Source organism: Phyllosticta citriasiana, assembly GCF_038021145.1.
Source record: "Phyllosticta citriasiana strain CBS 120426 chromosome Unknown IWZ02scaffold_6, whole genome shotgun sequence".
NCBI classification, from domain to species: Eukaryota; Fungi; Ascomycota; class Dothideomycetes; order Botryosphaeriales; family Phyllostictaceae; genus Phyllosticta; species Phyllosticta citriasiana.
The window spans coordinates 584,944-610,933 of record NW_027117283.1 but is presented as its reverse complement, the minus strand read 5'-3'; the positions used below and the strand labels follow the sequence as shown (position 1 = coordinate 610,933).

General features: G+C 55.0%; 11 protein-coding genes and 1 non-coding gene across 12 annotated transcripts; 5 read left to right on the top strand and 7 right to left on the bottom strand.

The window, feature by feature from the left end:
- Nucleotides 1-170: 170 nt before the first annotated feature.
- Nucleotides 171-1,221, top strand: IWZ02DRAFT_450349 (histone-fold-containing protein). The gene is made up of 4 exons (XM_066767460.1): nt 171-523; nt 587-658; nt 722-809; nt 862-1,221. The coding sequence occupies exons 1-4, from the start codon at nt 358-360 to the stop codon at nt 950-952; spliced, it is 417 nt and encodes a 138-aa protein (XP_066622933.1). The 5' UTR covers nt 171-357; the 3' UTR covers nt 953-1,221.
- A 134-nt stretch (nt 1,222-1,355) lies between these two features.
- IWZ02DRAFT_518289 (putative cysteine protease atg4) lies at nt 1,356-2,953 on the bottom strand (the record flags this gene model as incomplete). The annotated part of the gene is made up of 4 exons (XM_066770712.1): nt 1,356-1,864; nt 1,917-2,144; nt 2,195-2,363; nt 2,413-2,953. 4 exons carry the CDS (start codon nt 2,951-2,953, stop codon nt 1,489-1,491), a joined length of 1,314 nt encoding a protein of 437 aa, XP_066622932.1. The 3' UTR covers nt 1,356-1,488.
- A 481-nt stretch (nt 2,954-3,434) lies between these two features.
- IWZ02DRAFT_252086 (uncharacterized protein) lies at nt 3,435-5,904 on the top strand. Its single transcript, XM_066763200.1, has 2 exons — nt 3,435-3,637; nt 3,695-5,904. Exons 1-2 carry the CDS (start codon nt 3,532-3,534, stop codon nt 5,836-5,838), a joined length of 2,250 nt encoding a protein of 749 aa, XP_066622931.1. The 5' UTR covers nt 3,435-3,531; the 3' UTR covers nt 5,839-5,904.
- Nucleotides 5,905-6,573: 669 nt separating this feature from the next.
- Nucleotides 6,574-7,638, bottom strand: IWZ02DRAFT_252062 (uncharacterized protein). The gene is made up of 2 exons (XM_066763199.1): nt 7,022-7,638; nt 6,574-6,883 (listed from the first exon to the last, which is right to left on the bottom strand). Exons 1-2 carry the CDS (start codon nt 7,466-7,468, stop codon nt 6,848-6,850), a joined length of 483 nt encoding a protein of 160 aa, XP_066622930.1. The 5' UTR covers nt 7,469-7,638; the 3' UTR covers nt 6,574-6,847.
- A 522-nt stretch (nt 7,639-8,160) lies between these two features.
- Nucleotides 8,161-9,921, bottom strand: IWZ02DRAFT_377267 (major facilitator superfamily domain-containing protein; the record flags this gene model as incomplete). The annotated part of the gene is made up of 3 exons (XM_066764941.1): nt 8,161-8,833; nt 8,888-9,356; nt 9,411-9,921. The coding sequence occupies 3 exons, from the start codon at nt 9,919-9,921 to the stop codon at nt 8,161-8,163; spliced, it is 1,653 nt and encodes a 550-aa protein (XP_066622929.1).
- An 817-nt stretch (nt 9,922-10,738) lies between these two features.
- IWZ02DRAFT_252058 (ASST-domain-containing protein) lies at nt 10,739-13,399 on the bottom strand. Its single transcript, XM_066763198.1, has 3 exons — nt 13,169-13,399; nt 12,980-13,108; nt 10,739-12,893 (listed from the first exon to the last, which is right to left on the bottom strand). The coding sequence occupies exons 1-3, from the start codon at nt 13,289-13,291 to the stop codon at nt 11,211-11,213; spliced, it is 1,935 nt and encodes a 644-aa protein (XP_066622928.1). The 5' UTR covers nt 13,292-13,399; the 3' UTR covers nt 10,739-11,210.
- IWZ02DRAFT_252126 (uncharacterized protein) lies at nt 13,105-14,480 on the top strand. Its single transcript, XM_066763201.1, has one exon. The coding sequence runs from the start codon at nt 13,508-13,510 to the stop codon at nt 14,246-14,248; it is 741 nt and encodes a 246-aa protein (XP_066622927.1). The 5' UTR covers nt 13,105-13,507; the 3' UTR covers nt 14,249-14,480.
- A 185-nt stretch (nt 14,481-14,665) lies between these two features.
- On the bottom strand, nt 14,666-15,732 carry IWZ02DRAFT_469345 (P-loop containing nucleoside triphosphate hydrolase protein; the record flags this gene model as incomplete). Its single annotated transcript, XM_066768710.1, has 4 exons — nt 14,666-15,122; nt 15,186-15,289; nt 15,345-15,517; nt 15,588-15,732. The coding sequence occupies 4 exons, from the start codon at nt 15,730-15,732 to the stop codon at nt 14,666-14,668; spliced, it is 879 nt and encodes a 292-aa protein (XP_066622926.1).
- Nucleotides 15,733-17,680: 1,948 nt separating this feature from the next.
- IWZ02DRAFT_376507 (SprT-like family-domain-containing protein) lies at nt 17,681-18,879 on the top strand (the record flags this gene model as incomplete). Its single annotated transcript, XM_066764892.1, has 3 exons — nt 17,681-18,263; nt 18,314-18,413; nt 18,471-18,879. The coding sequence occupies 3 exons, from the start codon at nt 17,681-17,683 to the stop codon at nt 18,877-18,879; spliced, it is 1,092 nt and encodes a 363-aa protein (XP_066622925.1).
- Nucleotides 18,880-20,558: 1,679 nt separating this feature from the next.
- IWZ02DRAFT_401256 (Gaa1-like protein) lies at nt 20,559-22,893 on the bottom strand. Its single transcript, XM_066765629.1, has 4 exons — nt 22,783-22,893; nt 22,472-22,724; nt 22,181-22,419; nt 20,559-22,129 (listed from the first exon to the last, which is right to left on the bottom strand). The coding sequence occupies exons 1-4, from the start codon at nt 22,793-22,795 to the stop codon at nt 20,742-20,744; spliced, it is 1,893 nt and encodes a 630-aa protein (XP_066622924.1). The 5' UTR covers nt 22,796-22,893; the 3' UTR covers nt 20,559-20,741.
- Nucleotides 22,863-24,178, top strand: IWZ02DRAFT_251949 (uncharacterized protein). The gene is made up of 5 exons (XM_066763197.1): nt 22,863-23,150; nt 23,217-23,354; nt 23,403-23,484; nt 23,539-23,604; nt 23,653-24,178. Exons 1-5 carry the CDS (start codon nt 22,973-22,975, stop codon nt 23,969-23,971), a joined length of 783 nt encoding a protein of 260 aa, XP_066622923.1. The 5' UTR covers nt 22,863-22,972; the 3' UTR covers nt 23,972-24,178.
- A 1,348-nt stretch (nt 24,179-25,526) lies between these two features.
- On the bottom strand, nt 25,527-25,623 carry IWZ02DRAFT_t51. The gene has a single exon. It is a non-coding gene; the product is annotated as a tRNA-Ser (tRNA).
- Between the last annotated feature and the right edge of the window lie 367 nt (nt 25,624-25,990).

The window sequence follows — 25,990 nt, the reverse complement described above, 5'->3', positions numbered from 1 at the left end:
GGCTCGCAATCACGAATCACGGGCGCGCGACCTGAACGGCTTGGATTCGGCGGGGCGGTAGCGACCACCAGCGCAGGGCGCACTGGCCCAGATGCAGCCTGTCATGGCCTTGAAGCGGAATAGCGTTATAGCACCGTCTGGCCGCAGACGCGACTGGGTCGCTGCGCCCGCCCGATCACCCGCCCGCCTTTAAGAACACGGCCTGCCCGCGCGACGACGCCGTCACCTCTGTTTCTCTTCCATCCACCCACCACCCCGTACTGCCATACCGTTGCCGCTACTCGCCGCTACCTCTGCAAGCCATCTCAGCTACTCGTCTACTTCTCTCGAATCAATCAACTCGCTCGATCCGCAAAAATGCCCCCCAAGGCCCAGAAGACTCCCACCACCGGCGGCAAGGCCCCCGCTGGCAAGGCTCCCGTTGAGAAGAAGGAGGCCGGCAAGAAGACTGCCGCTCCCTCCGGCGACAAGAAGAAGCGCACCAAGTCCAGGAAGGAGACTTACTCCTCCTACATCTACAAGGGTGAGATCCGACGCGTCCGATTTTGCGATTCGACTCCATTCTGACGCGTTTCTTGCAATCCAGTCCTGAAGCAGGTCCACCCCGACACTGGTATCTCCAACCGTGCCATGTCCATCCTCAACTCCTTCGTCAACGGTACGTGTCAATCGTGTTTTGATTCCATTTTTGTTTTGGTTCCCAGACTGACGCGCAATCCAGACATCTTCGAGCGCGTCGCCACCGAGGCTTCGAAGCTTGCCGCCTACAACAAGAAGTCAACCATCTCGTCTCGCGAGATCCAGACCTCGTATGTCGCTCGCATTTTCCAATTCATTCTGCCCGAGCTAAATCCATTACAGCGTCAGGTTGATCCTGCCCGGTGAGCTGGCCAAGCACGCCGTTTCTGAGGGCACCAAGGCCGTCACCAAGTACTCTTCGTCGACCAAATAAGCGGCTTTCTTCGGATCTGGTGTTACTCGACGGATGGAAATCGGTGATGATCCCTGATTTGATCTCTTCAGGGCGGGTTGGTTTCGGGGACGGTGTTCAAGGTTTCTTTTAATGCGATCATGGGATGGCTTGCTTCATTTTCAAGCCCGGTATTCAGGCTTTACGGACTCATGGTTTTCAGATATCACTCGCGCTGTACATTACGCTCTTCGGAGACAAACAGTCCGAAAGGAATCGGTACTTCAAAATTTCTGCCTTTCTTACTTCTGAGTCGTGCTTTCAAGGTGACGCTGACGTGACAGGCTTGAGAGATTGCGGAGTCGAATTCTAGCGCTGCGTCCGCTATGCTGTGCTTTGCGGATGCCAAATCTCGTAAAAACTTTCACGAATAGTGACCAGCTAATCCTTCGAGCGATTGACTTCCAACACCAGGCACGGCAACCTTTGCGACACGGTTTTCATTCCCTCAATTTCCGTGTCGGCGACGATGGTATACTAGCATCAAAATCAATAACGCCAAACGCAATATCCTGTAATCACTGCAAACCTCCGTCTTCGTCGTCAAATGCTTCGACTTCGTCAATGGCATCCTCGCGCTCCTGGCCTCCGTGGATGACAGGCTCCGAATCGGCAACATGGATGACCGGTTTGCCGTGCACCTCGGTCACGGCCTTTCTCCAGTTTCTCCAGTCCGATTCATCGCGAATCAGAAATGCAATCAACATCGACGGATCCATCTCCTTGATGTGGAGCCGCCGCAGGCGCCGCGTGTGGCAGGAGTCAATGTCTTCGGCGGTGTATTTGGAAACATCGGAATGCAAGGGCAAAAAGGGCCGGGTATTGTGAGGGTCTAAGTAAAAGAAATGCGAGTCCTGGGTGCCAACGAAATAGTGAGATGCCGACGGTCGACCACTGCAATCTGTTAGCAGAGCACAGCAACCGAAAAGAGAGGCGCGGGCAATACCCGGCAATGCCAATCGACTGTGAAAGCTGCAGTGACGCTTTGAGAGCTTCCCAGTACACGGGAGTCACGCGATCAATGCCAAGTCGGATGCCAACGAGAACGAGTGTTGGTTGAAAGACGCCGCTGCTGTCTTTTGCTATTCTCATAAGACTGTCTTCGTACACATCTGAGCCATCGCCGGTGATGTAGACTCTAAGACCGGCTTCGGCATAGTTGTCTGTCAAGGCTCTGTGATCATTAGGCATTTGAACTCATTTCCTAGCAAGGGAGCTGCTCACTGTATGCATCTTGCTGTTGCAGAGGGGCCGAACCATTCTCCGGGATGCTTGCCGCAGGCTGCGGCCCCGTGCTCCACGAACTTGTGAATGGAGAAGGCAGCTTTCGGATCGTCGGCAAACAAGGAAAGTAAAAGGCGTTCATCTTCTGATGCTTGCCCTCGGCGCCAGTCTAAATGAAACGGTCAGACATGGCTTCATGTACGGAATGGATCTTATACCTCTGCCGAGCTTCAGTACTTGTAAGGCGTTCGCTAGTAGACTCTGCCCCGATCTAATCATGCAACCCCAGCCAGTGTCGGAAGAGAAGCCGGACTGGTTGCTTAACTGGCTCTTCAGACGCACGCTGAAGCTCATAGAGGCTGCCGCCTTGGGATCCTGCGACTTGGGTATGGGAGCGAAGTTGGACCGGTATGTGAGCCAAATTCGGGCCTCGAAATCATCCAAAAACTGAGGAGGCCAGCTTCCAGCAGCATCCGCATCCTGAGCATCAGCGCTTTGCACTACAACACCCTCATCGCTGCTATTCCGGCTCGTGGCATCATCGCCCGCTGATCGTGACGACGTCGTAGAACCATGCGATGTCGAAAGCGTCGACGGGGCTTTTTGCGTAGGTTCCTCGAGCGGAGTCTGCGGGGCACTTGGCTTGGAGTCGTAGCGCCGCCCCAAACACCAGATGGGGGCGTCGTTGTCGTTCGTTGGGATGGGGTCCCAGAAGTACTGGACGATGCGCTTGCTGTAGCGGCCGAGATCGTTGGCCATGATGAGCTAGCTGGATGAGGCTCTTCAACAGGGTGGCATACCCGCCAAAAGTTGACAGGCTCAGGGCGAGGTGGCGGAGAGAGAACTGGAGGAGGGTGGCAGGAAGAATGGTTGTGACTGTGATGGAGGTGGAGGTGGACAAGGCGGCGAGGTGCCGGACAGCTGACCCCGGACGCTCGCTGGTCGTGGTCGTGCCGGCTGCGGCTCGCCATTCAACGGACCAGCGCGGGGTGGATAAACATGCGGCTCACCATGTTAGATGCAGAGGCCTGCTGTGAACTGGTGGAATACGATTTCAATTCAATGCATCAACGACTTCATCATGATGCGTCAGTCGCCAGCCAAAATCAACAGCCAGTGACGCGTGAGCAGTTCGTGTCAAGTGCTTGGTTGTTGCAAGGTGCAGGGTGCGCCGAGTCAGGCGTGCGCCTATCGATACGCCCCAGCTCGAGCCATGACGACCTCATCTTTCTGCCGCCCACTTCCGCCTCTCCCTGTTCCACCCCATCAACGTGCCGCTCAATTTCGCCCACTCCAATTCTCCGCTCAGCAGCCCTTGCTCACGCCTATCCTCGGACATGGCCAAGCGCGGACGAAGAGGTGGAGGTCCGTCCCGAGGGTCCAGCCATTATTCCAGAGGAAATCTCAGGAATTCGTTCGCACCGCCTTCTGCAGCACAAAATGGTCTGCTTTTTCCCATTGACGATCTTGATGTCTTTGTACTAATTCCTATTCCAGCAGGCTCGTTTTCTATGAGAGACGTCGCCCGCAACACAGAGACACGCGGTCGCGAACGCTTGTGGGGGACCGATGCTGAAACTCGCCACAAGCCCATCACCTTTGTAAGCGGAGGACACTTGGCTGGCTCCTTGCCCGAAAAGACGTCTGAACAAGAAAAAGACCTGTTCTCCGCTGCTGTTGCGCGTTCTGAGAATGCCATGGCCCAAATGAAGCTCGACGCAAATGAAGCTCCAAAAGCGCCCCCCAATGAAGAACCAGCCCCGCCATCTTCTCTCTTCTTTGAGGACACGAATGGCTCAATCACTACGACTCAGACCGGTCTGCCGCCTCCAGTGATCCGCAGCCCTTCCCCTACGCCGTCTGATTCTAGCGAAGAAGTTGTTCTCTTCAAGGGTCGCGACCACGTCCGCACTATCGCGGACCCTGTTCAAAGCGATACTCCGGTCATCAACACTCCAGCAGCATCGACAAACGAGTCATCTTCGGGCGCTCTACCAGGTAATGGAAAGGATAAGAAGCCGGTCAAGAAATGGGAAGCAACAATGGCTTCGGATGACGAAGCAATCGCGGACTATCTTGAGAACATCAGGGCTCAGAAAACCGACTCGTCTGGCGAAGACCAGCATCTCATGGACTCGATCAACCGCAGACCTTTGGGAGAGGGTGACGGCGGCGACTGGTATATAGAGTCGTCTGTAGAGTCGATTGGCATTCGGGAGAACGTCTTGCAGAATCCCCATAAGAACGACTGGGACTCACCTGACCTGGAAGACTTCGACCAGCTGAGTACATCGTCTGAGATGATCGGAAAGATTGCTCGAATCCTTCGAAAGAGAGAGCGTTCGAGTGGCATTCAATACTTGGTGGTTTTTGACAAGACTACAGACGACGAAGCACGGTGGATATCTGTGGACAGTGTCACTGAAGAATATGACAAGCAGGTGGTCACAGCTTATGAAGACAATGTCAAAAACATCAGACTCGGAAACGAGACCAGTGACGAAAGCTGGTCGGATGCGAGCGAGGATGAGAAGGATGAGGAGGACGACGATGATGACGACGAAGAGGGGGACGATGACGATGACGACGACGAAACCGAGTTCGAGGATGAAGAGGACCTTATCGAAAGGAGGATCGAAAGAATGAGCGACGAGCACATCGCCCGACTCCTCGGCAAGCAAGAAGAGCTAGGCTTGGGTGCAGACGATCTGTTTCTGTTTGACGGTGTCGACGCCGACGACGACGACGACGACGATGGAGATGATGTGGAGCAGCATCTCGAGGCCATGCTGCGTTCGTCCCGAAAGAAGAATAGCAAAGGAAAACGCAAGGATCATTTCCCATCCGCAAGCCTCATGGCCGACGTTCTCGAACATGACCCGTACAATGGTTTCGACGTCATGGACTGGGAGCGTCCCAGTCTCAGGAAAAGACAAAAGGGAAAGAAGGCCAACCTGCCTTTTGAACTCTCCGACGATGAGCTCGCTCTCAAGTTGAAGTCCACCTGGGAAAAGGACCGTGAAAAGAAGCACAACCGGAAGAAAGAGCGAGAGGAGCTCCGCGCTCAAGGTCTCTTGGGCAAGAAGAACAAGTTCAAACCGGACTTGAGCGCCAAGTACGACACAGGAATGACTTTTGAGGAAATCAGGGAGGAACTGCGTGTTTTCCTGGACTCTTCGGCCCAAAGCCGACCTTTCCCTCCCATGGACAAGCATCAGCGCGCCATTCTTCACCAAATCGGGGCTGCTTTGAACATGAACTCCAAGTCGGTCGGATCAGGCAACAAGCGCTTCACAACCTTGGTCAAGACTTCGCGGACGAGACCACTGAACGATTATGCCTTCTCAAAGATCACCTCTCGGTTCCAACATCGATTCCTTCCCCGCGGCGACACAGGTGGCGCGGGCAAGAGGGCTGGCCGCGGTGGAGGAGGCGGCAGCGGCGGCAAGTATGGAGCCGCCTCGTATCGTGATGGTGAAGTCGTGGGTGCGTCGGCGCCTGAGATTGGCTCTGAAAACAAGGGCCGCGCCATGCTGGAAAGGATGGGCTGGAGTGCCGGGATGGCTTTGGGAGCGGTCGACAACAAGGGCATCCTGCAACCAGTGATGCACGTTGTCAAGACATCCAAGACCGGTCTTGGATGACCTCTCGCGTTTCGTTTTCTTCTCTCCACTTGGTAGAATTCGTCTCGTTCCTGCGTCCCTCCCTCTTCTTCTCTCTTTCTGGAAAGCCTGTGCCCTGAAAGCGTTTTCTCGCATGAGCGAAGACTTTCCTTTCAGCTCTGTAGAGTTCCATGCCTCTTTGGTTTCTTACTCGTCATAGAGCAGTGATGGAAGAGGGATTTGCTTTTGGTGTACGGCTGCTTTCCAGGGCGGGTACCGTAAGCCGTTCCGAAGTTCATCAGGCAGTCAGGGTTCAAAAAGGGCGCAATAGGGCGACACAAGGCATAGAATCGTTGCCTGGCACCTTGGCGGTGCACTCGATACTCGCAATGAAGCCATCTTTCTGGCACTCCCTTTCTGCCTTTGTCATGTTGCTTTCTGGGAATAGAGTAGGGCTTTAATGTGCGCCACGTCACACCCAGCTCTCTTCCGACGGCAATCATAGATTGATTTATACGTGAACGCTGTGATCAACATTCAGAAGTGAATGCCTTCCTCCGTGTTCTGTTTACAGTGGGGCATTGAGTGCAGGCGGGAAAGCTGGGCGTGCGTGCAAATCGAATTTTTCCGGCCAATCAAACACATTGTGTCAAGAAAACGGCTCAAATGATATACATGATAAGAGGCAAATATAAGACGGCTTCGACGCCTTGTTTAAGCATGAACATTTTACTTATCATGCCCACTTTCCCGTGCATGTATACAAGCTAAATCAGAAGGCGTGGTGACTGTGTTGTTGCATGTGGGTCGTGAGTGCAGGTAGTGGATTAGGTTCTCTCTCAACCGCGAGACGTCATGGCACGCTAATGCGAATCCGAAGCAGACACACCCGACGCCCTCGGGACGGACACTACTTCCTCCACCCCCGCTCGTCAAGAATACGAGAGACAGAGACGCAAGTAAAAGCAAGCGAGCCAGATGGAGTCCAGTGCGGCGGCGAGCAACACGAGATGCTGCATGCTCTTCTGCGCGCCATGGCAGCTTGCCAACTTCACTCGCCATCGGCTCTGAAGCCCGCGGTACTCGACTTTCGACAAATGTGCCATCAGCATCAAACGGAAAATCCAGGAGCAAACGGTCACGACTCATGTTGCGAGATGCAAAGAGCAGACTGATCAACACGCCAGGCCCATATAGACTGCCAGACGGGACGAAGCAGACGCACCTGCCAGCCAACTTCCCTGGACATCCAGCAGTTCAGCAAGCAATCTTGGCCGTGTATGTATGCCTTCAAGCGCCGGTCTTGATGCCTTCGCATGCCGGACACTAGCAAAACTAGTGCGGCGAGACGGCAGGCCCCGGGACTCAAAGCTAAAGAGGAGGTAGGGCGGAGGACAAACACCGCATCATTGGTCGACATCAGGTAATTTGTTGAGGGAACGAGGGAGAGACAAAAAAAGAACAAGAGAAGGAAAAGAAAGGGATTTAAACTGTGGTCAGCTCGCTGTCTGCGCGGCGACTCTCCCGTTCGTCTCTCCTCCCATGGCACCCAGTCGATGAACGGTTGGTTGGTACCAGAGCGACCATCGTCCACCCACTCAACAGCCGTGGCGCAAGCAAGCAAGCACGACATCAGACATGCAGGTGAGCCAACAACTAGCCATCCATGCATCGGGAGTGAGCCTCCAGATCCTCTGCCCGCCCTGCTGGTCTACCACTCTACCAACGTCACCTGGGCGGTGCCAAGTCGGCGCCGTTTTTCATCTCTGCATTTTCGTGCCTGCGCTCGTGGCTGACCTGCTACTGAAGGCGCCAGTCGCCTCCCCATGTCGTGCTCGTCACGTCAACGCCCCTGCGCAAGCCCATTGCATTGCGACATCGTCAAGTCGCACTGAGCCAAGGAGCTTAAATAGACCGACCATCCAATTCCCCTCTGCCGCCGCCTCGTCTCGGTGTTGCACGTCTGCTGCTGGAAGAAGTATTTCGACTTGCGATTCAATACACACACGCGACTATCCAGGCTGCTCCTGTCCACAACCGTCGATCATCGTCTCGCCCACGTCATCCAAAGCCGATCTCGCATGCGCAAAAACAATCGAACCTACTCTCCAATCCAATCCCACCGTCTTATCTTCTGTGTCGACCTGTATACTTACATCTCGAGCCATATCTCAAGGAATCTCTACGCCGGGTATAGATGCAAAACGCCGTCCCAATGCAGTCGCGCAGCCAACGCGTTCTCGCCACAAACGAACCGCGACTGTCCAAGGAATCTCAGGAAAAAAAAAAAAAGGGGGAACGGATAATATGAATCAGAAGAGTAAAGAGGAAGGGGGAAGAGGAAGCCAAAAAAAAAAAAAAAAATTATTTCTCGCTGTTCTCCGGCGGCTCTTCGCCGGGCAGCAGGATCTCATGACCGGTTCCGTTTCTCACCCAGAAACTGGCCACGCAGCCAATAGTTGAGATCGCCGCAACAACCCACCAGGCCATTCCTACGATGCCCTTTTCCAAGCCCACACCGTACCAGTAGCCGGCCGCAATAGGGCCGACGGTCCTGAAGGTGGAGCTGACGCTTTGGCCAATGCCGTGGATAGTCGCCAACACACTCGGATGTGGGCTGGAGTTGTTGAGAAGGATGATCGAGGCAGGAAGGGCAAAAGTGCGCGCCGAAACTTGCAGAGTCAAGATCATCGAAATGCCGATCCAGACCCAGAAACCGCTCGCCGGGCTCGGAGCCGGAGTTTGCGAGGGAAGCAGCGCCAGGTAGGGCGCCAGGAAATAGGCCATGGGGAAGAGGAAGAGCGAGTATCTGAAGCAACGCATGAGGCCGAAGCGCGAGTTGGCCCAGGGGTAAATCGAAAGCTGGAGCGCAAGACCAACGATACCGAGGACGGCAAGGGCAAAGCCAATGGCGGCGGGCTCAAAGGCAAGACCGCCGCTGAAGATGAAGGGGTTCGAGCGCTTCACGTAACGAGCAACGATTGCTGACTGGGGCCTGTCGGTGGACAAGAAGACAATCCACAAGCTTGAAAAGGCGCTAAGTTGGCGGCAGGTTAGCGGCGAAGCTATCACAAGAGGTTGCAAGTCTTACCCCATGTGGAAATCGAAAATGGCGATTGATAAGAGGACCCAGAGAACATTTGCGGTCCAAATGCGGTTGAATGGCAGGACCTGAGGACGTTTGGACGCCTTGGATTTGGCGCCCATTGGTGACATTTCCATGGCATCATGATCCACGCCGGCAAGAAGGCCGTCAGACTGGTCCTCCAAGGCCGTGTACTGCGCGGACTGTCCAGAGGTAAATCTGGAGATGAAGGTCCTCAACTGGTCCAAGGGACCCGGCATCGGGACCTTGGCGTTGCGAATGCTGGCCAGGGTCTCGCGCAAGAAGAAATGGACAAAGAATGCCTCGGCGAGAAGAAGGATCGCGCACAGGACGTTTGGCATGGCGTAAGGGTAGCGTTCCATCCATTGGACGCCGGTAGCTCCGCCAAACACACCATCGACGCCAAAGAGCTTGGGATAGGCGGTGACGGGCTCCACGAGCAAACCGCTGAAGACTGAAATTTGCATCAGAGAATTGCCAAGGAATATGGGGAATCAGTTGGACGTACCTGGGCCAAGAATGTTGGCCACGTTGAAAGCAAGAGGAAGCAACAGGAATGCGCGGGAATGAAATCTCTTCTCGACAGTCTCGGCGACCATGGTGCGCGCAGAGCCAACGGTGCCGTTGATAGCACCGCCAAGCATCCTCCAGACGGTGGCCTGCAGGAATGTCTGGGAGAAGCCGACACCTATGCAGGAAACAGAGGTTCCAATCAGGCCGACGAGCAGGACCCTCTTCCTTCCGCACCATGGCTGGTCGGCGACGCGACCCCAAAGCACCGAGGTGACAATCTGGGCGGCGGTGAAGCTGCCTTGTAGGACGCCGGCCTGGTGGGCGACGGACGAGTCTGGCAATGTGGGATCGAAGCTCTTGAGCTGGTGGACCATGAAGGTCTGCAGGGCGGCCATTTGGAAAAAGTCGACGAGGCGCGACATGGCGAGAATGGCCAGCTGGCCCTTGTGGGGCATGTTGAGCCATGTTGCGGGCAGCGGCTTGGAGTGCTCGACGGGAGTATACATGTCGGGATCGTCGTAGTTTTCGAGGCGGCCAAGGCTAATGGAGCGCGAGTGGCCGTAGGTCGAGGACGAGTGCGAGTGCGAGTGCGAGGTTGAATTGTTGTTGGAGTTGAAGTTTAAGCTGTTTCGGCGATAGACGTCGGAACCATGACGTTGGTGGACGCGATTCTGGCGGATAGAGGTGCCGGTGGACGAGTCCGCAGGATCACCTTGGGCGGGGACTTGGGACAGGTTTCCATCGCGCATGGTGGAGGGGAGAGAGGATAAAGAGTGGGAGCGGCAAAGCGGATGCGGATTGAACTAGTAGGAATGAGCGAGTCGAGTGGCTTGGAACCGGCGAGCCATGCGGAAAAGAGACGAGACGATGGGCAACGACGAGCAGACGCAGCAGCTGGAGGAGCAGGAGTACGCGGTCAGCCAAAGGGCGCGTAGAGCGAGCGAGCAGGGAGTGAAGGGACGAATGGGGTGGGTTGGTTGCCGGGTGGGGATAAATGGTCACTGCTTCAGGAGCTGCGTCGGGTCTTGCTCGCTTGGCGCCGACGGGGGGGGAACAAGCGCCAGGAGGCCGCGCAAGCAAGCAAGCAAGCAAGCAAGCAAATTCGCTGTCAACCGCCGCTGAAACAGCTCGAGGGAGAGGAAACATTTGGATCAATTTTCAGCAGCACTAGGCACCGGACCTTCGCAGTCACTCAGCCACACGTACAACCCACCCCAGCCCCAGCCCCAGCCGTCTACGCACTCGCGCTACCTACGCCCACCTGCATGCACAATGTGGACGGGCAGGCAGCGCCTCGCCAAGCTACCTGACTTGTCCAAACACCAGGGAAAGGAAAGAAGGAAAGAAAGAAGGAAAGAAAAAAAAAAAAAAAAACCTAAAAAATTTCATTACCTCAACCGCCTTGAATCACCAACCGCCTGAATTCGGTCCACCAACCGTTGCCGAGAACGAGCTACGCCCCCCGTTTTGGTCTGACAGCTGCCCTGGCTACTACTCCTAGCACCGACCTGTCAGCGCCCAGTCGGCCCTCCTCGTCCGTCCGTCCGTCCTTCCTCCCCCCATCCCCATCACCACCGCCGCAACCAACTTACGCTGCCCGGCTTATCACGATAACTCCTCAACACGCCCCCGGTCACAGCCTTCCCAGTGGCACAGACTCTCTCCATGACATCACTGTCATCAGTTCAATTGCTGTCAACATATCCTTCTCCACAAGCCAATCTCTATCTGACCTGACAAGCGCCCCCCCCCCCCCCTGCCTGCTTGCCTGAGGCCCCCTAGTTTTACTTTACTCCTATGGAACAGCCTCGCCTTCGTTCACTCGCTGATATCTTTGCCCCAGTAGCTTCTGCCGCACCCCACTCGGGCTCAGCACCTCGCGCAGATCCACTCCCTTTTGCTGCAGCGACCTCTGCCACCCCGACACGCTCCGCATCGCCCGGTGCTTGTAGAGGCATATCGCCAGCAGCAGCAGAATTCCAAATGCCACGCCCGCCGGCCCCGCGATGCTCAAGAAGAAAGATCCCGCCGTCTTGGGCGGCTGCGTGTAGTACGTGTTGCTCTTGAGCCCCGTGTCCCAGTTGGCCCCGCCGTCTGCGACAAACGGCGGAATCGCCTCAATGTGCTCTCCCTCTGCCAGCGGCGGGTGCACCTGGCAGCTGTAGTCGTCGCACGCCGCCATGAGCGCCGCCGACGGCACAAACGTCTTGGTCACCGACGATCGCCGGAGCACGTGGCCGTCCTCGTCGATGGCCTCCGCAAACGCAAACGTCCTGACCGTCTCGGTGCGCAGCATCGTCTCGAAGCCAGTCTTGTTGGTCCGCGCCACCGTCTCCCACGGTCCCTCGGCCGTGTTGCTGCCGTAAAACTTCCACTCTTTGACCTCGGTCGCCCCGTTCCATGACACGTAAAACACCATGCCCGCCACGCTTGTCCCCGTCCGCGAGTATGTGAAGAGCGCCGGGTTGTCCTTCGGCGTCGCCTTCCACTCAAACTTGTAAGCCCGGTAGTTCATGACGCCCGACTCTGGCAGCGCAATCTTGCCGTACATGACGGCTTCGCCCGTGGGGAGGTGCTCCGAGAAGAATGGATGGTCACCCCACCCAATCATGACGTGGCCATCCTTGAGCGTCTGGATACTGCCCTGCGAGCCGGCCAGCACCCCACCCGCCGCATCTGGCGCCAACCATTCCTTGGTCATGGAAGCCGTCCTGTCAATGTGGTTGATGGCCACCACCATGCCGCGCGACCAGGGATTCGTGATGTTGAAGTTGTTGCTCGCATTGTCGAACAAGGTAAGCACTGTGTGGGTTCCGTTTTCTTTTGTCCACCTGGCGTGATGCTGGCTGGAAAAATGAAGGTCGATGTTGAGAAAGCTGGGGTTTGCGCCGTTCAGCTCCCACATGACACGGCCATCCACACCTGAAAGCTTGTAGACGGCTGCCATGTGCCGCGCTGAGATGAGATAGTCGCCGTCATCGTTCTTGTCAATCGAGTTGATGTGGAAGAAATCCCACGGCCGGTCTGCGGATCGTCCAGTTCCAGACGTGTCGGTCGTGTCGGGCATGGTGTAGCTGAAACTAGGCGAGATGTGGTCCAGAGCACGCCATTCGAATACGACGTCACCCGTCTCAATGTCGACCTCCTGGAACACGCTGTCCACTACCCAGCCCATACCGGCGTCGATGCCAAAGGGGGCCAGGTCGTACTGCCGCGTCTGGTACACGGTGAGCAGCGCCGTCTTCCCGTCGGGTAGCACGCGGAATTCGTGCATGTCTGCCTGGGCCGCAGATCCCCCGCTCTCAACTGTTTTTACAATCCTGTATTCATCGTTGACGATGAGGCCGTGTCCGCGTGCGAAGCCCTGGTACTGTTCGCCTTGGTAGAAGCAGAGGTGGTCTTTCCCCTGGTAGTTGCAAACCCGGGGCGCGTGGCCAACCATTGGGCCCATGAATCCAGCTCCGGACCATACGAGGTTCTGCGCGTGCAACCATTAGCCATTCGACCGCCAAAAAGTCGAAGCCTTTTTTTTGGATATCGGTATTCGTCATTTGTGGTACGCACGCCATAATTATCGTAAATATACGGGCCGGGATCGTGGTTGCGATACGGCGCGAGGAATATGTAGCCCGGGGATACAAAGTCGGGCCATAGTACGTCAAAATGTATTATCGGTGCGTGGAGCTCCGGTCTCTGGAGGGCACGGATTAGAGCCGGCGCACACGATGCGGACGGGCTAACACGCAGACTTACAGTATGGAAGAAAGAGGTGGGCGACGTGTCGTTGTTGAGATCGGCCAAGGCAAAGGTGGAAAGAAACGCTATGCAAAGAAAGGCAAACGAGTGACGGGAAAGAATAGGCCCAAACAGCGCCATGGTCTGCAAAACCGTATGCGACCACGAGGATGGTCGAGGGAAGGCGGCGCAGCGAGGACCAAGTACTCGAGTACCTTGCAGCACCACGCGCAATTCCCGCGGCCAGGCGGAGCGAAGGGAAGCGAAGTATGGGTAGAGGAAGGGAGGGGAGAGGGAGAGGTATGGAGGAGCTAGCGGCGGCGGTGGTGGTAGTGGTGGTGGTGGTGGTGGTGGTGAATGTGGACGAAGTTACAAGCCACCGAGCAAAAAGGACTGGGTACTGCAGCACGGCAGGCACACACAGCAGCAGAGTCTGCCCTGTCTAGGAACGCGCCGGATGACGCGCGGCTGAAATTGAGAGGACCTGGGAGTGTGCGTGGTGATGAAAGGTCCTTTACTGACGTACAACGCAACCGTGGCCGCAGCGCACAGCTTCCAGGCGCAATAATATTAAATGGTGTGTTCCCACCCACCCGCTCACTCCGTCAGCCCCCCCGCCAGAGGGCCAGGGCGCTTTCGGAGCGACTGCAGTCTGACGCTCAGGGCGAGTTGGTCAGGACGCGACCGGGGGGGTGGGGGGTAAACCAAAGATTTGGGAGGCCTCGTTGGTTGCTGAGCTGGACTAATGGGCGGTGGCCCGTCAATCGCAATCCCTTGGTCTGGGGATGCCCGCTGACCACCTATGCGAGGACCCATCATTTCAGGGGACCACCGGCTGGATTCCAGGAGACATGTACTCTCGTGAATTGCTGTCTCTCATCGCCCTCCCCACGGCTCTGCCAACTATTGTCCGCGTGCGCCACGGCCGCGTCTCCTCGATCCAAACGCATGTTTGTCGCCCGCCCACTGGGCCCCATTCGTCCAAATACCCCTTTCTGTTTCGACACCTTTCGTCCGTGGCCACCGTGTTTCGCCGCACGCCACGTTTGCCGCGAACATTCTGGTGCGACACCTGAGAGGCCGGGAAGTACGCAGTAGCTGCCGTCTTGTTCCTGTTTGGTATGATCATGGAATGTCGAATGCTTATGATTCTCGCCTAGGTAGTAGATATGGAACTGTACAGCGCAGCGCAACTAACGAAGGAGACTCCGCGCATGCCAGTCCCTGCCTGTTCTGCCCTCTAAACTGTCTGCGTCGTCGTCGTTAGACGTCTGGATGCTCCGAAACCCGTGCCAAAGAAATTCAAGAACCCTTCGTTCTTTATGCCCGCCAACTCCCAAATCGCCTATTTTGATGAGGAGAAGATGATGATGGTGATTAAAAAAGTGCACATGATGCCCAATTCCCGCTCTGGGCCAAATGCAAATGGAATGTCGTCAATCCCAAAACCGATGCTCGTGGTGTGATGATGATGCAGGCTTCAAAACAGTAACGTCTAGGTCGTCAGCCACCGCTTTAGTGGCCAGCCAGCAGCCGGTGGCCGAAGAACTTGTGCAGCGTCATGGTCGATGCAAGGACCGTTGCCGCAACGCCACCACCGACGACCAGCGCCCGGAGAGCCACGTTCATCATTTGCGCCCTGTTGCGGCCACGGCAGCGCTCGACGAAGCCGTCCGTGTCGTTGGTGTGCGGGAACTTCTTGTCGGGGATGGGCACGTCAAGGAACTCGCAGAGCGGCTCCCAGCCCTGGCCCATGCGGTACTCGAGCAGCCTCTCGGGCGGCACAAGGGCGCGCACATCGGCGTAGTGGTCAATGAAGACTTGCTTGCCGTGCTTCTTGAAGTCACCCTTGAAGAAGTTGGACCAGAACTTGTGGAGCATGGGCTGGTAAAGGCCCGCGCCCCAGTCCCACTTGGCAACCATCTTGAGCTCGGGGTCGTTTGCTCGCCAGTCGACCGTCTTGAGGGTCGAGCTGATCGACGCGTCAGTGTCAAACGTTCTAGCCCACGATTTTTGGTTCCGAGCATCAACTTACGCATGCCAAGAGTCAACATCGCGGGTGGTCAGAATGACCTTGGCCTCAGGGTAGGCCTCGACCAATTCCTTGACAAATGCAATGGCGGGCCAATCGCACACAGACTGCAGCGCGGTTAGCAAGAGGTTGTCGAAATGGGGGTGCGGCAAGGCTGCCAACCTGACAGTGGCCAAGGAGTTGGTCCCATTGCTCGCGGCCAAAGGATCCGACTCCGTCATACTTGGCGCGCAGGGCATCCATCCAGAAGAGGGCGTCGGGAGGGTTCTCAACGCTGACGGACATCATGTGGTAGGTGTCGTTCAAACCGAGTTCCTTCAGAGCATCTCGGAGGGCTGTCGGATTAAATCCGAGGTTAGTCGGACGCGTACGCTGCTGCAGGCGCGGGAAGGGCTGAGGACTCACAAGCAGTGCCGGTACGGCCCAGGCCCAGGCAGAGGACCTTCATGGGCACGACGCGCTTGCATTGGCGGCGGTCGATGTCGGTGTCATGGGTGAAGACGTCGGTGAGGGGCTTGGGGGTGTACTGGTCGCGGTAGGTTTCGGGCATGGTGGAGTAGAGGCGTCGGCGACCAAGGCAAGAATCGAGTGCTAAAGAGCGACAGACGAACAACAGGGCTGAAAGCGAGAGGAGGAGCGGAAGATGATGAGTTGAGAAAGAGTGTGGTCGTCGCGGTAGACAAAGATACCTTGACGTCGCAGGCAGGTTGCAGTGGACCAACCGAGGCAGTGGACGGGCACGGAATTGGACGTTATAAGGGTTGCAAAGGGCAGTAGGGCAGTGCGCGGGCTGCTCAGTTTCATGACATAGTAATTTGGAGCATTTGGATCGTCTGGGCCAGGAATCCTTGGCGGCGGCGGGCAACGAGGGCCGGGCAGACTGGACAGGGAGACCAAGGAACATCAAGGCCACGTCGCCACCCGTCGTCGTCGTCACTTCAGCCACGGCGCGTCGTTGGGGCAAGTGGAGCTGCACATCGCCGCAGACGCTGCCATTTGACGCGTGTGTTTCATCGTCAGCTGTTCCCCTTTGCGCATCCCAATGCTTCATTCCTCAGGCGCGCCTTCTTGGCGCATTCTCCACCGGCGCACCTGGAATCTTTTTGCCGCCGTCAAGTGGCCCGCCGACGTTTGATCAAGTTCATGTTGCTGTCACTAGGCTTTGGCTCCCGCCGTGCCGCTGGACTGGACCTGGTACATGTACCTGCTGTCAACCTCCGACCATGTCCTCCCTTATCACCGCAAAATCCCCCTGTCTCGTCAAGCCTCGACCATGCGTGCTTTTTTTTTTTTTTTTTTTTGGTGAGGGGGGTCGCCTTTTCGTCCTCAGCTCAGCTTCAGGGCCGTTGCGCACATTCGTTCTGCAGCTTCAGCTTCTGTAGGCCCCTTCTCAGCTTTGGCCATGCATGTGGTGGCCGTGGAGGTCAGTCAGCAGATAGGACTCGTCTCCGTCGACCGTTGGCTGTAGCACCATTGCTGAACCAGTGGCTGAATTGGTGTCGTACGTGTGCCTGTGCCTGTGCCTGTGCCTGTGCCTGTGTCTGTCTGTACCTGTCTGCGGCTGTTGTGCTGCGTGCCAGCCGTCGCCCTCCCGCCGCCCTCGCCGCCTTCCCGATACGGCAGGAGGCCAGTGCGTCGTGTTGCCTTGGCAACTATCGACAAGGATTGGATGCTTACCGCAAAAAGCCGCCAACTCCATGTTCATCCGTTCCGTCTGCTCACCACCACCACCACCACCACCACCACGACGTTACACCTTCGACCGCCATTCCTATCGCCTTTCCTGGCCCAAATGGCTCGCGCCAATGCCGATTCGAGCGACGAAGACGACTTTCCCCTTTTGGCCAATTTGCTACAACGTCCCCGTCCCGCGTCCACCGCGTCCGCCCGCGCAAACACCCCGGAGCTTGTCCCGAAAATCAAGAATGACCGTGGCCCGACCCGTCAGCGGGTGCTGAATCGCTCGACATTTGGTTCCACGCCCCATGTAGATGCGACTACCGAAGCGCCTAGCTCCATGTCCCCGAGAAAACAAACGGTTTTCGTCAAAGAATGTGATACTGCCAACAAGCGCACTCCGCGAAGGGCTGCCGCTGCACGTGTCGACTATCGCAGCCAAGACCATTCAGCAGATGCAGAAGAAATATTCAACGAGGAATGCCCTCCGGACTCATCAGATGACTCGGAAGACGTTGAACAAAGCATCTGGTGCGGTGACGAAGCCGATGCATCTTCAGTACAAGACTCTGACTCTGAATCTGATCTGCCCGTCCTCAAGTCGACTCGCAGAAAGCCCATTCAACCCCCTGGAAAAGACAGATTCGAACGTGATCTAATACTAGAATCTCCAAGAAGACGCTTGTTTGCCAAAAAGGACTTGTTAGACCCAGCGACAACCCCAAACTTCGACGACATTTTCAAGAAGCCCCTGGTGCCGATATCTCTGGCGCGACCAAGTCCCAATGACAGACCATCAAGTTCCTCCTCCGCAGACAATGATGCAATACTCAGATAGTAAGAAGGATTTTCCCACTGTCTCAGCCAAGGCTAACTCCGCAAGTTCACCTCCAAGGAGAAAATCTCCCATCAAGGTTCCAGAAGCATCCAACTCTACTCGCACTTCAACGCCTCCTCCTCCTCCTCCAAAAAGCCCTACAAAGCTCAAGTCTCCTTCCAAGAAAACGAGGATACCAACTCCACCTCATCAGGAAAGCCTGGACGCGTTTTGGGCTTCCGACGTGGTAAACGACTGGAACGATCGGCACTCTCCGCGCAAAAAAATCAACGCAGTGACCAACGCATCACCTCAAAAGATGAATCCCACCAAAAGGGACAAGACTGCAATCCTGGAACGCAAGCTATTCGAAGAACGCAAACACAAGTTGGCTGAAGAATTCGTCAAGGATCTCGATCAGGCCATGACACGAGGCAAGATTTCGGAAATGGCTGCTGAATGTGGCGGAATCAAACTCGTTTGGAGCAAGACCTTGAACACGACGGCCGGAAGGGCCAATTGGAGAAAGGAGGGCACCAAACACCATGCAACCATTGAGTTGGCGGACAAGGTCATCGATGATGAGGGTAAGAATTTGACCCATTCCTCGAAAATGCCGCTTCTTACCACACAACAGAAAAAATGGTCAACACCCTTGCCCACGAGTATTGCCACCTTGCCAATTACATGATTAGTGGCATCAGAGATAACCCCCATGGTGCCGAGTTCAAAGCATGGTACGTTGCAAGCAACCAAAAAGCGCCACAGCTCCGACTTGCTGACATGAGCCGCAGGGGAGCCAAAGTCTCTCGGGCTTTTGCCCATCGCAATGTCAATGTCACGACGAAGCACTCTTATATTATCGACTACAAGTACATCTGGACTTGCACGAGTTGCGCCCAAGAGTACAAGCGCCACTCCAAGTCCATCGACCCAGCCAAAGCCCGGTGTGGAGTCTGCAAGTCGACGATCCTGCAAACAAAACCAGTGCCCAGGCAAGGCCAAGCGAGCGAGTACCACGTCTTCATGAAGGCCAACTTCAACAGGATCAAGATTGAGAATGCGGGCAAGAGCCATGCGGTCATCATGGAGCTGGTGGGGAAGGAGTATCGGGAGACGAAGGCGAAGAAGAGCCAATTGGACACTTCAAAGGGCGTCAAGGACTTGGCCGATGCCCTCAACTTTGTCAACTTGGGTAATTGAGCACAGGGAGGAGCACTTGGCATTTTTCGTATTCTTTTCAAGATACCCCTGCATGCCGGCCTCACAGCGAACAGCGACTACTAGACTAGATCCCATCATTGCCAAGAACAATTCACATCTCGAGTTGGACATTCTCGCTGTTGCTATCCCGGGTGGGTGCACGACCAGCACCACGACTATATCAGCCGGGAATCCAGCTGACCGCTATCTATGCACAATCACTTTACCCACCTACCTACCCCAGCCTCCCAATATGACGCCTCAGCCCAGCCTTGTATCCACCCAAGGCAAGTCCCCCGCGTGCACGCACGCAGACAGGACCCCAAAAGAGGTCTTGGGACAGCCGTTCGGCGCATTTTGATTTCGTTGCCCATTCGTTCCACGGACCAAAATTTCTTTTGTCGACCGACCGTCGAGCCGTCGTTCGCCCCTCTTTCGATGAAACTTCGCCTGCATACAACGTTTCGCCATCAGCGACGCGCACAGTCCATCCACACACCAAAGCCAGGCAAGGCAAGACAGCGGTGAGTGGAGACGACGGGTGCGATGGCGTCGCTCATCAAGTCACATGTACCCGCAAGCGAGTGTCGGGCGTGTCTGACAGGGCTGGAGGGGGGCTGCTGCTGTATCAGAAGCAGAATGATACGTAACGGACGGACGGCCTTCAGAAGTCGCCGTGGCGGTCTTTGCGGGTTCGCTTGCAACGACGCAACAGACGAATGTCTGGATTTTCCTTCGCTTGCGCTTTGTTCGAGTTTTGCGGTTGCAGACTGGCTGGCGACTGGCTACTGGCAACACACAACGACCGTACACACACACACAGACCGTACACACACACACAGACATACATGCATGCATGCCTGCCCCAGAGGCCCTCCTGCTCCAGCCTTTCTCCGGCTGTCGTACAGGTACAGTTCCATGACTTGCAGCTCGTTGCATGCTCTGTGCATCGTGTCCATCGCTATTTGCACCAACTCGCGATACTTTTCGCTCTTGGCGGAAAGAAAATTGAGTAGAACGGTCGACTGATCTCCTTTTTTTGGTGAGCGTTTGTCGGTCGAATTTGGCTCCGTGTCGCCCGCCTTGTCTGGTCCTGAATAAGGTCGGGCCCGTACCGAGCCTTGGCGAAGAGAAGGAGGTGATCGGGTCGTTGAGCAGCGGTAGGGGGCTTTGTTTTGTTTACTGGAGGAGGGGTTGCAGGATGTTCAAGGGGTCTTCGATTGAGCAATGTTGCGGTTTTGTACCGGGCAGCTCGTCGTTGGTTGGTATGGTGCGTAAGTGAAAGAGCAGATGTGTCCACTTCAACGACGAAGATGATCAATTGCGAGTGCAATGACAAATTCACGACTCATGATGTCTGAGAGGAGGCGCACAACGTGAATGTTGAATGCGATGAATACCACAAACAGATCGCAGGAGATTGACACCAGGGGAACTGGTTAGTCATCCGAAAACGTGTTGCCATTGTCCTCTTGCAATGGAACCACAGCTATGGTCGTCGCGATAACGCGCGGAAAATACAGCTTGCTCCAGATTTCTCGCAAATATCAGGTAAGCATCCGATACTGCCGCATGCGATGCCGCGCAACTACCACTGTCGATTGTGCTGTTTTCACGTGAGATCAGGTATGGGAGAGCAGTGTCTTGTTGTGTTCATGCGACGAAGTGCCATGGACATCTTGAGGATTCAAATTCAAATCCAGATTGTCCATAAACATACATGGTGAACCCATGCCACGTTCTACCCACATTCTAGTTGATCAATTGATGTAGGCGACGTTGATAATTATATCTGGTTGAACACAGTAGTAGTTGGCCTAGCAATGCGTGCGCTCCAGACGCTCATTCAGTAAGTACACTTACTACCCGAAAATGGACCCAGACACCACGACAGCACCCACAAACCACGCCGGCCACCAAACTAGCCAGACCACAACTTGGGTCCACAACCCCCATACATGCCAGCCAAATGCCGCCTCTACAAGGACCTCGGTGACGCCGCTTAAGCCTTGGCCTTTCGTCAGGCCCAGCTGCTGGCTCCCTACTACCATGACGACTACCGGGCTCAGGGCAACAAGCAGTGCATATTGTAGGCTCGCCAGGGCGAAGCGACGGCGCTGGTTTCCGTTGCTGACCGAACGCACAAAGGATAGAGGGGCCGCACACAAGCCAACAAGAAAGGAGAGTGAGAAGTTGAGGGTTGCTAGAGCCGAAAGAAACATGCCGAGTAGGAGCAGCGAGAAGCATTGGAATAGCGTCGTCTCCTGCTTTGATGGGGCGCGGAAGCGCTGCAAGAGGTACGCGGTCGTTGGCGGAGCCAGAACTGTCATAACCGCGGTGAAGATAAAGACGGAGGACAGATAGTTTGCTGGCGTGTTGTTGAAAAGGTAGAGAGGAAGCAGACCAAGGAAGTGCACCCCAGCGACAAAGGATAGAGGGAGGAACATGCTGCGTTCGACTGTTGTGAGGCTGCTCGTGGGGACGAGCGAGGCGTCTTTCCCGGACTTGACGAGTGTCATCTCGGGCTCCTTTTCGTCTTTGGGTTTTTCGGTCGACGCTACTCTGGTTGGAGGACTTGGGGGACGTCCGCTTTCCACCCAGAGAGCTATTGAGATTATTGTAAAGTTGACAGCAATGAGCATGGCTGACGGGAGGTAGGTGCCAATGCTCACAAAGCGATTGGCCTGCATGAGGAGGTAGAAGAAGAAGCTTTGGTGAAGGTGTTCGAGAAGATTGTTGAGACTGCGGAAGATGCTCTCCACAGTCCGGCCAAGGGACATTTCGTCGTGCCAGCCGTCCCCGACAGTCTGAAGGGTAAGCGCATCTACGTGGTAGGGAATGAAGGCGCTGTGAGGACCAGACGCGTGACCAAGGCCTTGGCTGATCATGCCTCGAAGTATGGTTTGAAGTCGTTCCTTGTAGGTGTCTTCATGCTCCCACATGCGCTGCAAAGTGCATCCGATGCCAACTTGGCTGCTCGCTATGGAAACAGCCGTGTTGAAAAGATCGAGGTTCGGGAGCTGCCCGTTGATGCCATCATAGAGGACGTGAATCTTGTCGTATCGGTGTCCCCATGGCCCAGCGGGATATTCAATGGCTACCGCGCCTTGCAACGCACCGCTTTTAATTGTCAGAGGTTCCACCATCCTCGGGTCGTGGGCGTCGTGGTAGGCGTCTACCCAAGCTTGTGATCCCGCCGTGCTGTCTCCAGCAATCAAAACGATGATGTCCTTGGACCACAACGACCATCCTGAGCCTTGTTAGGAACCCGAATTTCAATGAATCCGTGCCCTGGACTTACTCTTGAAATACCGGGCAAGGGTCAAGGCCAGAGCGACACCGCTCATGTTGATCTCCCCCTTGGTTGTTTCGAAGGCGGCGACAAGCACCACCGCCTCGGTCGCGTCGGCTCGCGGGCCTTGCAAGAGGCCATATGTATTTTGTCCAACGACATCCTTGCCCGGTGTGCGGTACTCGTACTTTTGACGCGCGGTTTTGAGACCTGTCGACTTCATCAAGTCCTCAAGGATCTGATCACGCCTGCAAGATTGTCAGCCATGGCAATCCGGCTTGAACATTGCCATCCACGTACTCTTCCGGCGACTTATCCGCCAACGCGTGCACTTCATGTCTGTATGCGCGAAAGATGTTGTGTTCGCTGCCGCCAAAGTACGTGTGGACCTGGCCAGGGAGGAGGGCGTTCTCGGAGATGTACGTCTGGCGCGAGTATTCGTCCAAGGGCAGCATAAACAGCCATATGACGCCGACGATGATGCACAGGGCGGAGAGGTAGGGCGGAATCTTGAGAATACGGGCATCGCGGCGGAGCCCAAGAAGGGCTGGAGCTGGCGACAGGGTCAGTACCAAGAATAGCGATCCGAGAAAGCCTACTCGGCCACTTACTGAGCGAAGCCATTGGTGCGGGGAGAGGGTCGAGCGAGGCTACGGCATCTTGTACGTGTTCGTTGGGTCGAGTCGAGTTGCAGACGAAGGAGAGCTCAAGCTTCCCCGGATCATCGCATCGGCGGCGTCAATCGAGGCGCGTGTCACGACTGCATCTCTCAACCGGAGACCTCTTCTCCCCTGCAACAACATGGCTTTCGCCGCACCCAATTTGAACCCGGCGCGACTGCGCTCGTATGTGCTTCGCCTGCCGCTTTGCACGCGCATCATTCTGTTCATCACCGTCGCCCTGTATCTCGCGAGTATTCCTTGGACCGACCTGCGCCAAAAGTGCGCCCTGATTCCTGATCAAGTCAGCTTAGCAACAGGTACACCTGCTCCATCTCCGCACCTCTAAACGTGTCTCCGACTGACTCCGTGCTTCCGGGCGACAGGTTATCGCCTTAACACGTACTCGTTCACACATCTCGGTTTCTTCCACCTTGTCATCAATCTTCTCGCAATAACCCCGCTGCTCGAGCGCTTCGAATCCGAGCATGGCACGCTCGTATCTTTTTCCCTCTTTTCAGGGCGTACGTTTCAAGCGATTTTGGTCTTCGGATAACCGCTTACCTTGGCAGCATTCGCGACCTTTCCCGGCGTGATTTATCTTCTCATAGAACGTGGCATTCTTAGAGGCAACACACCGGTACAAGGAGCCAGGTGCGGCTTCCAATCTTCCGCGTGGGGACCCTGAAAGGGCTGACCGAATTGTAGCGTGTGGGTGTTCCTCCTGCTCGCCGTCGAGGCAGTCAAGGCACACCGGGCAAATCCCTACTTCAGGTAAAGTCGCTCGCGTGCCAACAACATGCAGGCTCTAACATACAACAGCATAGGACCTTACAAAGTCCCCACCTGGACGACGCCGCTCTTTATCATCCTCGTCACCAGCTTCCTGATCCCCAACACAAGCCTAATTGGCCACCTTTGCGGCGCCGCCATCGGCTATCTCTGGGGAATGAACTACATCAAATTCCTGGCACCGCCAGAAAAGATACTCCGCTGGCTCGAAAGCAAGCTGAACTTGCTCGCAAAGCTACCTCACTACGTGTCAGTGGACAAGTCGACGTTTGGCAGATACGGAGTCCTGCCTTCGACGACGCCGCTGCAGAACACTGTGATTGGCTCTACGCAGAGACTGGGCCCGTGAAACGCATGCACGTACATTTTTGGATTCATTTGCCGTGGTTCCATCGACGGGCGTTGGAGTGTTTGACTTTGGTATAAAGGGTATAGTTTACATGTGCACGGAGCGGAGGGATCAGCGGTTTCAAACCAAACGCTTCACCTGTTTGGCAAAGGAGAAAACACGTGTAGACGTGGAGTTTGTGGAGAACGGTATTGTTCTTGATGCTCGGTACGTCATAAAGGAATCAAGTCAACCACTGAAAAGTTTCTTTGCCTGTCATTACTCCTCCAGACGCCTCGGGCTCGACTCCTTCCGTTATTCGAGCGTCCTTGAGTGCGCAGAATAAGTCGAGGTCTGGATTCAACAGTTCACACGTGGGAATCTCTCGCCCTTCTCTGCGAAAAGTTGTCAGACAAGCGGATCTGCGAGAGGGTCTCAATGTTGAGTATAGCTCACCCAACCACCCAGAGTAAAGGGCTCAGAAGAATTGGACCATTGAAAATAGAGTGATTCAGATCCAGTCATTTGATGATGGACGACGCTTGTGGGAGCAGAAACATGCAAACGATGCTTCTTCAAGGCCGGTGGACTTAAAAAGAGAACTGTTCGTCCTTTCCTCATTTCCAGGAATAAGGCTTCGTCAAAAAGTTTTCCCAGAATCCATGACCAAAGAGAACGCAGCACTCTCGGTGTAGAGGGATAGACAAAAGGAAAAAGGGGAGGCTTCAGCCCTGACCGGATTCACCCTGCTCGTCCCTTCGCACATTGTAGCTTGCATGTTATAACAACGTCTCTGCTTGTTTCCAATGCTTCTTGAAGACGATCAATTATCTGAGTCGTTTCTCTCGCATGCCCTCACTCGCACGTTCTCGGATTATTGACGCTCTCCCACTTGCTCTCCAGCTTATCGAGAAACGCTCTGCGCTTTCACTTCTTGATAGAATAATTGCTCACGAGTTGACCCTTGCCATCGCTGACCGGCTCTCTGTTTGCTCCTCTCTCAGGCTTGACCTGTCATCTTTTCTCATCGTCAACGGAGCCGTAGGTATACTCGTTCCCGAGTTAATCAGCCAACCAGCCTCCCTTGAATGCGTTTGACGAGTAGATCAGGGACGATTTTTCCGTCGCAAGTAATATGACTGGTGAAGCTAATGCAGGACCACTCTAGATAGACATGTCCTTCAACTCGCATTCAGCCGTTCAGCAGGGCCGCTTTGCCGTGGAAGAGATCCTTCTGTATCCAAGCGTTGCGCTTGACTTGTCTTTCCTCGATTCAGTCTCTGTCTGGTGTGCGCTTTGCCGTCTGTTTACTGTTGCGTTCAAAACAATTGAGCCCGTGTGTCCATGGATGCTGAGATATTATGCAGGGCACCAGAATCTGCCAACGTGATCAACTTCCATGACATGCCCTTGGACATGGTGCAATCAGCGTTGATTCCGTTTCAGGCGCACCGAGAAAGCAAACAGTCCGATTTTCGTGTTTCTCACCGAAGCAAAAGGTTTTCGCAAAAGTTGTGAGCTGCTCCATCTAGTGTGCAGGTCACCGAATGGAAAAACAAAAAAAAAACAAAAAACGCGACACAGACAAGATTCGAACTTGCGAGGCCGAAGCCATTGGATCACTCGAAGCGCAAGATTCAAGTCCAACCCATTAACCACTCTGGCACTGTGCCAACGCGAGAAATCATATGTTGAGGGTGCGATAGAATCATCATACAGTCTAACATTTCCACAGAATTGACTTGATTGATTGATTGATTGATTGATTGATTGATTGATTGATTGATTGATTGATTAATTAATTATTTTACGTCTTACTAGAGCCATAGGCTATCTAAGATAGAGCTATCTATAGAGGATACTATATATATTTATAAGGTAAGTAGGGATACCTAGCTAAAGAATCTTATATAATAAAGTATAATTCTTAGTATAATATTAGTATAGGGTTATTATAGATAGATAGTTTATCTAGGCTCTTTTTAGGTAAGAGGGGGCTAAGAACTAGCCTTCCTACTATTATCTAAGTAGATAGGTAGC

Excerpts from the sequence above, each read along its gene's own strand:
- IWZ02DRAFT_450349 (XM_066767460.1), top strand. The coding sequence starts at position 358 with ATGCCCCCCAAGGCCCAGAAGACTCCCACCACCGGCGGCAAGGCCCCC. Across the intron at positions 524-586 it reads CTCCTCCTACATCTACAAGG|TCCTGAAGCAGGTCCACCCC; the intron begins GTGAGATCCGAC and ends CTTGCAATCCAG. Across the intron at positions 659-721 it reads CCTCAACTCCTTCGTCAACG|ACATCTTCGAGCGCGTCGCC; the intron begins GTACGTGTCAAT and ends CGCGCAATCCAG.
- IWZ02DRAFT_252086 (XM_066763200.1), top strand. The coding sequence starts at position 3,532 with ATGGCCAAGCGCGGACGAAGAGGTGGAGGTCCGTCCCGAGGGTCCAGC. Across the intron at positions 3,638-3,694 it reads GCCTTCTGCAGCACAAAATG|GCTCGTTTTCTATGAGAGAC; the intron begins GTCTGCTTTTTC and ends CTATTCCAGCAG.
- IWZ02DRAFT_252062 (XM_066763199.1), bottom strand. The coding sequence starts at position 7,468 with ATGCATGGATGGCTAGTTGTTGGCTCACCTGCATGTCTGATGTCGTGC. Across the intron at positions 6,884-7,021 it reads CCAGGGAAGTTGGCTGGCAG|TCGAGTACCGCGGGCTTCAG; the intron begins GTGCGTCTGCTT and ends ATTTGTCGAAAG.
- IWZ02DRAFT_252058 (XM_066763198.1), bottom strand. The coding sequence starts at position 13,291 with ATGGCGCTGTTTGGGCCTATTCTTTCCCGTCACTCGTTTGCCTTTCTT. Across the intron at positions 13,109-13,168 it reads CCACCTCTTTCTTCCATACT|AGACCGGAGCTCCACGCACC; the intron begins GTAAGTCTGCGT and ends CGTGCCCTCCAG. Across the intron at positions 12,894-12,979 it reads ATATTTACGATAATTATGGC|AACCTCGTATGGTCCGGAGC; the intron begins GTGCGTACCACA and ends TTGCACGCGCAG.
- IWZ02DRAFT_252126 (XM_066763201.1), top strand. The coding sequence starts at position 13,508 with ATGTGGACGAAGTTACAAGCCACCGAGCAAAAAGGACTGGGTACTGCA.
- IWZ02DRAFT_401256 (XM_066765629.1), bottom strand. Across the intron at positions 22,420-22,471 it reads GCGGATAAGTCGCCGGAAGA|GCGTGATCAGATCCTTGAGG; the intron begins GTACGTGGATGG and ends ACAATCTTGCAG. Across the intron at positions 22,130-22,180 it reads CCTTGCCCGGTATTTCAAGA|GATGGTCGTTGTGGTCCAAG; the intron begins GTAAGTCCAGGG and ends AACAAGGCTCAG.
- IWZ02DRAFT_251949 (XM_066763197.1), top strand. The coding sequence starts at position 22,973 with ATGGCTTTCGCCGCACCCAATTTGAACCCGGCGCGACTGCGCTCGTAT. Across the intron at positions 23,151-23,216 it reads TCAAGTCAGCTTAGCAACAG|GTTATCGCCTTAACACGTAC; the intron begins GTACACCTGCTC and ends TCCGGGCGACAG. Across the intron at positions 23,605-23,652 it reads CGGGCAAATCCCTACTTCAG|CATAGGACCTTACAAAGTCC; the intron begins GTAAAGTCGCTC and ends AACATACAACAG.